Below are 10,500 nucleotides of genomic sequence, written 5' to 3'. Positions count from 1 at the left end.
AAACATGCATTACCTATAGCACACATAATTAGGAGTACTGGTAAAGCAGGGAGGCGGGGACTCGTTCATACGACGAAGATACTCGTTGTACTGTGGCCTCTATGGGCATGCATGGAGTTACGGCTAGAGATAGCATCCACTTTGGTGATTGATTTTAGGTGTGTATGGGTGCGACACTGCAACTTGTGCCAATGTGTTACTTCAACTCAATGGATAGGTGGGTTAGGGCCGGGACTTAGGGTTGGGGGTGGGAGTGGGGGGAGTATGTTTGTGACTTACTACATGGGATCAAGCATCAAGGGCTTAGGAGTAAGTTGGCAAAAGTAGCTTAGGGTTATGATGGAAGATGGTGGAAATTCCACAATGAAGTTTAACAATTTCTTACGGGGTATTTCATTATTGAAATTCAATTCAAATCATGTTAAAATCAGGTTACGCCAATTAATTTTACATCAACTAATGATATGTTCAATTCACCTCATGATTCGAACTCATATTATCTTAGCTAAAATTACCTAATTTTATCTGAACTTATTGACCAAAACAGATGAACAAAACCGGTCCTAATAATTTTAGTAATTTGAATTAGGTCAAAACATATTGGCCGGTGCTAGATATCCCTTTTAAGCTAAATTACTACAATGTTATAAAAACCAATAATTAGTTCAATTACCATCAAAATCAAGTAGATTGAATTACCACCATATCTTGAGAAGAAGTCAAAATGTACTTGCTGAGAATGACACCCATACGCATCTAGCACCTTGCATTTCTTTCATCACCTCCATCATTCTCCCTTTCTGTTGTTTAGCGTATCCATCTAACAATCTTCTTTGCTGCCCATTACCCTTTTTCCTACCCTCTTTACTTTCAAGCAAGAAAAGAAATGTCATATTAATCTATTATTTCATTATTAATAATAGTAATTCACCATTGCATGAATTCATTTCTTTTACGCTAATCTCCCTACACTACTCCTCACAAAGTCATCACATGATCACATACTATATAAGAATTAGTCATTTCCCTTCATTGCTTCATCATCTTTAACCCGAAACGAGCCGAGCTTTAATCATGAAACTCAAAGGCTTGTCTTTGTTTTGGCTCTTAGCCTTTGTCATTGCACTTCTTTCTATTGCATTCACCCTTTTTATGAACTCTTCATCTTCTAATTTACCCCTTGTCATTAATAAACAAGCGCGTACTTTGGATGACTTCCTAGGTGTTCTTAAGGAATTTGGTGACGGTGTTTGGAGAAGACATCATCATCATCATCACCACCATCACCACCATCACCCGAAAAGGCCACACGAGACATGTAGTGAGTTGAAATTGGGGTCTATGTTGCCATCTTTATACCGCGTTTCTCTTACTTTAACGGTTGGTTTACATGGTTGTGGTAATTTTAGTAGTGTACAAAAAGCAATTGATGCTGTGCCAGATTCTAGCTCTTCTTCCACTCTCATCATTGTAGACTCTGGAGTATACAGGTTAGTCCAAAACTTAATATACATTTATAAACTTATTCCGTTTTTACTTTTGAGTTGACTTTTACACTATTCACATACTTCATTTTGACTAATTTTAGTAATTCATAGCTAAGGAAAATCAAAGTAATGTGGGATATTGTTAGATTTATATCGGTTAATGCTTTCATAATATATAATTTTTATTGTATTTAATAATTGGTAATTAAAAATATTTATGATTGAAATAATGCCTTAGCAAGCGTGAAATGGAAATGTTGCAAATAAAATAAAAACTACAAATTGAAATGATAGATAAATGAAAGTTATTTAAGTGCCATGTAGCTAATCACCTAGGTCAAATTATAATACTACCTCCGTTTTATAATTTTTGCATCGATTTGACATAAAGTGTGAAGTAGAAAAAGTCTAATAATCATTGTAAATAATATGTAACAGAAGTAGTTGTTTCTTTTATGCTTAGAGTTAGATGAGTTAATTGCGTGCATGATATCTACGTATGATGGCAGGGAGAAGGTGACGATTAATGCTAACAAAACCAACTTGATAATCCAAGGTAAAGGTTATGAAAGCACAATAATTTCATGGAATGACACTTCGAAATCGACCGGCGGCACGGCTTACAGTGCCTCAGTCACAATTTTTGCTCCAGGATTTACAGCTTACAACATCAGCTTTCAGGTAAATATATAGCTTGGGCATGCACTTATTGAGATTTAGCAAGTAACTATATTAGCAAATTTTTAATGATTTTGAATTCTTAATTAAACAGGACAATCGTGTCTTAAGATAATGTTGACTTGTTGAGAAGCAAATGGCCAATGATAAACTTTATTTTACCCGTCTATATAAAGAAGCAATGTAAATAGGGACATAAGTCAACCTTGTCGATAAAGAGTTACAAATAGGTTTTATTTATTCACTATGGTGTGTGAATTTAGACACTTTTGATCGTGTAAACTTGAAATTCTAATGATTTCTAATCATCTACAAGAAGGTAAACAAAGAATATATTTTGGGTAAGAAAAAAAGTAGATATATACAATCTTAGTATCCACTATTTTGTTGGATGACCCCTAGGACTCTTCATTAGCATTATACAGATATCATAAAATGGTATGGAGTTTATGATTACGAATTCATGCATCATTCAGTGTCATAATAGGCATAGGCTTACAATTTGACTTTCGAAAAACTGAATATGTGTGAGTCAAAGTGTAATACTTAGGAAAACAGAAAGAGTAATCAAACGTGTTATTTGGAGACCGTGAAAAAGCAAATTGTGCAAACAGTTTGAAACGGAGAGAGTATGTATATTGTTTTTCACGCACTAGGAAATTATGTACTTCGTATATAGTACTTTGTAATAACCTTGATTGGGTGTTTGAGAAAAGAATACAGCACCTCAACCATCTCCAGGAGATGAAGGAGGGCAAGGAGTGGCACTAAAAATATCAAGTGATGAAGCTGCCTTTTATGGTTGTGGATTTTATGGGTCTCAAGACACACTTAATGATGATCGTGGCAGGCATTACTTCAAGGATTGCTTCATTCAAGGTTCTATTGATTTCATTTTTGGACAAGCTAGATCACTCTATGAGGTTATAGTTAACTCTATACTCTTCTATCGTTATTTTTAAGTGTTACATTTTGCCTACAGGTTTTTTCTTAGCGTTACTCTTTTTAATATTATACAAGTATTTCTTTTATCTCATGGTGCTTTCACTTCGCTTACTTTTGAATAACCTCATCCCCTACACTTCTTATTATCCCCATAACTCTATTTATATCTTATATAATGAATTCCACTCAACCTATTAAAACTCTTTGCTACTCAGATGTTAACAATTTAAAATAACAAAAGGTGTAATATTACCTCTATTTCATATTATTTACAACTTTGGGTATTATTTGAGATATAAGATATTCAAAATTAAGTTACAAATAATATAGTACTGAGATAGTAAATTGTTATTTGTGACATGTAATTAAGATATGATTGGCTAATTGATTGCTATCCATTTTTTTTATTTTTTATTTTTTTTTTATTTGGGGAAAATGTTAGGCAGGAATACTATAAATCAGAATCTACTAAAAGTACAAGACTATGAGGAAACGGACCCATACAAACAAATTCAGAGCAACCACGAGTATCCCATCTTGCTACAAGGTGGGCGACTGTGTTACTTGCCCTTCTAAGATGAGACGAAATAAAAGCATTAATACACTTAGATAACATGCTAATATCATCATAAATTAACCAAATCGGTGAGCAACCTCTGGAACCGTTTTTGATTGCAGCACACACAGAAGAAGAATCACCTTCCAGCCAGACCTGCGACACACCCAGGCGCCTAGCCACCAAGAGCCCAAAACGCACAGCTCCTGCCTCAGCACACTCTACCTCCCACACCCGCTCAAGTTTTCTAATCGCAGCCCAAATGAGCTCGCTCTGATGGTTTCTCGCCACTGCTCCTAACCCCATATAGGAAGTACCGACATGAGCATCCACATTTACCTTTATAAAACCTTCTGAGGGACGTTGCCACGCATTTAAAAAGGGACTTGCACTTCGAGGTTGGCCGGTGAAGACTTTCTTCGCATACATACAATAGTCTGCAACAAGCTTGACATAGCTGGCAGCCGTTTGAGAAGCATTTAGAGACAAACCCTCATGAACCAACTTGTTCCTACGAAACCAAAGGGACCATACCATGGAACATAACACACGTAACTTATCCCGATCTAGTTTACCAACAAGCCACACAAGCTTTAAACGGAAAGAGGAGTTTGGAGAATCATTCAAAATAAAACGAAATTGGCTGTTATTCCAGACCTCTAGTGCTGCATCACAATCAAATAGCACATGAATGATAGATTCAACACCACCAACACACGCCCCACATAAATCATCCCTCGCTATATGCCTTCGAAAGAGCTCTTGCTTGACCGCATCACACCCCTTACACATCCACCATAAGAAGTGGCTTAGTTTTGGAGGACCACCTAGTCTCCGAATAATGCGCCAAGACTCTTGTTCCTCATCCCCAACTCCATCATCCACGCCATAAATATGACCCACTCTTCCTAGCCAGTATCTAGATCTTACATTGTAAACGCCATCTTTGGAAGGCCACCAAAACAACGAATCAACAGGCATAGAGTTAGCTAAGGGTATTTAGAGAATGGACTTATAATCGTTAGGTGAGAATAAGTCTCGCAGCGCCTTAGTGTTCCAGCAAGCAGAAGGAGCGTCAATTAAATCTGAAACTCGCAAACCTGGATCATAATGTGGACCATGTGTAGGAGCTTTTGCCGGTGTCCCTGGAAGCCATGCATCCAGCTAAACATGAACATTCATTCCATTTCCTGTCCTCCACCGAAGGCCTTCGAGTAACAAAGATTTGGAACCCCACAAACTACGCCAACTATAACTCGGATCAAAACCTCTATAAGCCTCCAAGATCCGGCAATGATTGAAATAACGAGCCTTAAGAATTGCGTGGAGCAATGAGGACTGGTCCGAATAAAGTCTCCACATTTGCTTGGCAAGAAGAGCTTGGTTAAAGACTTTAAGGTCACGGAATCCCATGCCACCCTTCAATTTTGGCTTACATAAGTTATCCCAACTAAGCCAATGCATTTTCCTATCAGAATCCGAGGAACCCCACCAAAACCTTTCCAATAATGAATGAATTTCATCTAGGATTCCGTCCGGAATTTTAAAAATACTCATCACGTATGTCGAGATTGCTTGAGCAACAACTTTAATCAGAGTTTCTTTCCCGGGTCTCGATAATAACTTCTCTTTCCAACCTTGAATTTTCTTCCAAATCCTTTCTTTCAGCCTAGAAAAAATCACCTTTTTTGATCTTCCAATGATAGTCGTCAACCCTAAGTATTTCTCATGCTTTACCACTTCCTTAACTCCCAAAATGTCTACAATTTCTTGCCGTCTTGATAAGTCCACACATTTGCTGAAATATACATCCGTTTTGTTTAGATTGACACTTTGTCCGGATGCTCTCTCATATTTGCTGATTAAATCAGCTATCATAGAGCATTCTCTAACATCTGCTCTAGCAAACAGTAAACTATCATCTGCAAAAAATAAATGTGACATTCTAGGAGAGCCTCGACAAATCTTCACCCCATAGATTAGATTGTTACTAGCCACTTTAGATATCAAAGTCGTAAAGCGTCGGCCACCAAGAGAAATAGATAAGAGGAAATGGGATCACCTTGCCGCAAACCCCTTGACGGAATAATAGAACCAGACATCTTCCCATAGATCTCGACAACAAAAGAAACAGACGAAAGCCAGTCTACAAACCGCCGCACCCAATCATCGCCAAAACCCATTTTGTACATGAATTTTTCAAGAGAAACCCATTCAACCCTGTCATAAGCTTTAGTCATATCCAGTTTCATAGCAATCGAACCAGCCTTACCTTCACCCTTCCTCTTCATAGCATGAAAAATCTCAAATGCAACTAAGGCATTATCTGTAATCAATCTTTTTGGGACAAAAGAACTTTGATTTATAGTGATAATGTCTCCTAGGAAAAGTTTCAACTTATTTGCCATAGTATTTGAGATAATCTTATATAACACATTACAACAACTTATCGGACGAAATTCCGTAATGCGGTTAGGATTGTTGCATTTGGGAATTAAAACAACACAAGTTTTATTGACCTCCGATAAGTTAACCAATCCATGCCACCAGTTCTTCACAAAACAAATATAATATCAGAACCAACAATATGCCAAAATTTCTAAAAGAATAAAGCATGCATACCATAAGGACCTGGAGCCTTGTTCGAGTGCATTTGAAATAGTGCGACTCTGATATCCTCATCTGTAGGCTCAGCATTCAAAAAATCATTCATTCTATTTGTGACTACTCTGTCAATCCCCTCTAATGCATGGTCAAAGTTGGCAGGTGAATCCGATTTAAACAGTTGACGAAAATATTGCGTCACTAAGCTCTCCAACTCCTCCCTACTCTCCCGCCACTCTCCATTATCATCTAGTAAGCCCTGAATACTGTTGAAGCGTTTACGTTGGCTTGTTTTTTGATGAAAATAAGACGTATTTTTATCCCCGTCTTTCAGCTCATTTGCTCTTGATCGGGCATGCCAGTAGGACTCCTCCAATCTATGCAAGTCGTCTAACTTTGCGGCACGAGATGGGGACTGGTGTAACATGTGCGCATCAGGTGCTCTACCCTGCGCCACATTCAATTTCTCTTTGGTATCTTTAATCCTCTTTTTAATATTACCAAAACAACGAGCAGCCCATGAAGTAAGCTTCTCTGCACATACTGACACACGAGTAGTTGCTTACTCACCGATGCAGCTTGCCCAAGCCTCAGCCACTACCTCTTCGCATTCTACACTACACAACCACAGAGCTTCAAACTGAAATATTTTTCCTTTTCCCGTCGATCATAGGAGTTGCTAGCGTTGAGCATAATCGGGGCGTGGTCTGATCGATAAATAGGAAAATGATATACTTCAAACCATTAGAACAAAGAACACAGTCCGAGTCGCCTAAAAATCTATCTAGACGCTCCCTCATGAAAGTCTCCAGGGAGTTCCCTCTATGCCACGTAAAAGAGCTACCCTTAAATCCCAGATCTCTCAAGCTACAATCATCAATAGCACCCCTGAACGCATCCATAAGCCTTTCCCCACGAGGTACTCCACCATCTTTCTCAGCCAAAGAAACAACCTCGTTAAAATCTCCAAACATGATACACAATATCAAACTTTTTGCTTTTAGATGGGTCATCAATGACCAAGTAAGATGTTTGTTTTCCTGCTTCGGCCACCCATACAACCCTACAGTTCTCCACACCGGGTTATTATTATGACCGCAAATATCAGCCGCAAAATGATGAGTAGAAAAAGAAGTAGTCGACACGTTGATGTCCCTCCACCAAAAACCAATGCCACCTGAGTTTCCAACACTACTAAGACAAACACCATTTACAAAACCACAAATATTTCGAATTCTCTCTAAAGCGACACTAACATTGTTTCCATTAGGAAAACTATGTTTGGCCTCTTTCTCCAACACCAGTCTTGGAGAGCTTTAACTGTCTAAGGGTTGCCAAGCCCCTGACAGTTCCAACTTAAAATTTTCATGGCTGTTCAAGAGTTTGGCCATCGCCAACACCCTCTACTTGATTGATCTTGTCTCTAGAGCTAGCATCCCCCTTCACTTTTTTCACCATATATGTATCAGAAATGGAGTTATTGGATTCAAATAACTGATTTGACTCCACACGAGTCCTTTTTACACCCTTTTTACTGCCAAAAAACAACTCCTCACTATCCAACATAACCAGATCCCCATCCCCCACTCTTTTAAATCTCCTCCACTTCCTACCCCAACTAGGCTTCGGAGGATGATAATGAGAAAAGCTAGAAATTTGTGATCCGAGACCTTAAGTCGAGATGGAAAAGTAGTAGGACAGATGTCTGGAAGTTGTTTACTTGCTACTGACCCCCCTGACTAATAGTCCTATCCATAAGGCTAACATGAAATGTCGGAACTATGAACTTCTCTTCAGAAATTTGACAAGCCTTTGAGCTAAGTGTGGTCGGTCGAAGAGAAGCACTCAAGGACTCATGGGGTGGATCTGCTTGGTGCTTTGAGCCACACAAAGATACCATTGGAGAAAGAGAGGCTTCTACAACCTTAGGGACATCATTTAGAGGAACCTCAATCAAGGATTTAGACTTACTAGGAACAATCTTAACAGCCATTACTGACAAAGACCTATGATGGTAAAAATTGAGCTCGGTTCCTAGCATAAGGCACTGCAAGCTAGTGGATGAAATATGAAGAAATGAACCCTGACATTGACGGGAAACATACCTATACTTGCGCAAACTATAACCCGACTTAATTGACTCTAGGAGGGGACTCACTTTCCACTCTCTTAGAAGTCGTAACATCTATCATTGGGGTGGAAATAGGCTGAGAACAACTATAGAAAGGGCACTGAACTTCACACTCCATAACAACACCACAACACAACTTTCCAAAGATTGAAACAGAAGAAAGTGGTAACAACTCTTCCAGAAACACACCAACGGCAGGGTAACAAACCACCTTAAAAGTATACAAGCTGCCTCAAAAACACAAAGGAACTCAAAAGGTGCAGCGAAGAAAATAGGATAGGAACACCTATCTTAAGAAAACATGGGAAGCACCCAATGCTTGCCTAGAGGTGGTGCGTGGTTCGGAAGCTTTGCCTCTGTTTTCGACCTTTATTTCATAGACTATTATCACACTTAAAAATATCTTAATACTCTTTTAGTTCACACTTTTTTTCTTTTTGAAAGACTTATTAATTGATTGCTATCTTAGGGAAGGTCATTGATCATTGATAAGAAGGTATATGTGGAACAAATAAAATTATTTGCATTGTCATCATTTATGTAACCCATTGTAACTCTTCTTAAATTCCTTTAAATCTAAAAATTGACTCCCTTCATTCCTCCTTTGAAAATAGGACACTTGTCTAGCTTAAGTCACCCATATGGGAAAATAATAAGCCATTTTCTAAAATTTGGTAAATTTGACAAAAAATTCTCTACCCCTACCTATAGACTACTTATTTTATCCCAAGCTCTTAAATTATTTTCCTGAAAAAAAAAAAAGAACTCTTTAATTTACTCCTTTTCCATGATATCTAGAAGTAATCTTTTTTTTTTTTTTTTTTTTTTTTTTTTTTTTTTTTTTTTCAATCTAATTATTCAAAATACCCTTGTGATAAGAACTTTCAACATTATAGTACCTCTAAATGATGTTCTTACTTTAACAGTAGTTGATTAGTGTCACGAAAAAAACATTTTCATTGAAATATATGTTTGTGGGTTTTAGTGCCTCAATTAGAATATTCTTAAACTAACAAATAATGAGACAAGCTTATTCAAATTAAATGGTTGTATTTTCATTGTAGAATTGCACGATTAACTCGATAGCTGGGAATGAACAAGGGGTGGATGGATCAATAACGGCACACGGGAGACAATCAAAAGATGAAAACACAGGATTCTCCTTTGTGAATTGCAACATTGGAGGAACTGGTAAAATTTGGCTTGGTAGAGCTTGGGGACCCTATTCAACAGTTGTGTTTTCCAAGACATACATGTCCGAGGTTGTTTCTCCTGATGGATGGAATGATTGGAGAGATCCCTCTAGAGACTCGTACGTATATTTTCTCTTTTTAAACATTATTCAGAAACATATAACAAGGATACGATAAGAGAAGTAAAGTTTACTTTTAATGAATGAATGAATAAAGATAAATGTAATATACTTCCTCTGTTTCTAACTATTAGTACGTGATTCTAACAGGACTGTTTTCTTTGGAGAATATGAATGCACGGGTCCAGGAGCAAGTTACGCAAATAGGGTTTCTTATAGTAAGCAACTAAACCAAAATGAGGCAGCATCATATTTGGATGTATCGTATATTGATGGAAATGAGTGGCTTCTTCCTCAGCAAAAACTTTCATTCTATTCTATAGACACCGTTAAAGAAGCTGAATCTATGTAGAGTTAATATACAAATAGTTGTATTAAAATAATTTAATACGTACAGAGTACTACTTGTATGTGCTTACAATCGAAAGATTTAAATCTTTGTAGTTTTCTTTTTCTTTGATTGGGTTTTAAAGAATGATTTCAAGGTGAACTGTAAGTATGATCTTTGACATAATATATTCTAGCAGAATCTGCAGAAAGCTTACATTGGATATATTAAATTGTGCAATTCGTGTCTTTGGAAGTGCATTGAAAGAAACTTGTTATTTTCCAGCATTGTGATGATGAAGAAAAAAAAACCAAGAATAAAAAGGATAAATAAAATGGAAAAAGAAGAAGAATTGGAGCAAAGACATTGGAGGAAGAGGAATTCTACTGTGAGAGGAAAACAGAGAAAAGAGGGGAGTGAGGAGATTGACATTTTAACCGGAAACATGAAACAAGGTAT

The 10,500-nt window shown here is 37.4% G+C and overlaps 1 protein-coding gene across 1 annotated transcript; it reads left to right on the top strand.

Moving 5' to 3' along the window:
• Positions 1–988: 988 nt before the first annotated feature.
• LOC110738480 (probable pectinesterase 15) lies at positions 989–10,371 on the top strand. The gene is made up of 5 exons (XM_021918892.1): positions 989–1,490; positions 1,997–2,168; positions 2,882–3,088; positions 9,466–9,713; positions 9,864–10,371. Exons 1-5 carry the CDS (start codon positions 1,075–1,077, stop codon positions 10,063–10,065), a joined length of 1,245 nt encoding a protein of 414 aa, XP_021774584.1. The 5' UTR covers positions 989–1,074; the 3' UTR covers positions 10,066–10,371.
• The last annotated feature ends 129 nt before the right edge of the window (positions 10,372–10,500 follow it).

The sequence above is a fragment of the Chenopodium quinoa genome, unplaced genomic scaffold (assembly GCF_001683475.1).
Source record: "Chenopodium quinoa cultivar QQ74 unplaced genomic scaffold, ASM168347v1, whole genome shotgun sequence".
Classification (NCBI taxonomy): domain Eukaryota; kingdom Viridiplantae; phylum Streptophyta; class Magnoliopsida; order Caryophyllales; family Amaranthaceae; genus Chenopodium; species Chenopodium quinoa.
Note: the sequence above shows the minus strand (reverse complement) of the source record. Positions and strands in the feature narration are given on the sequence as shown.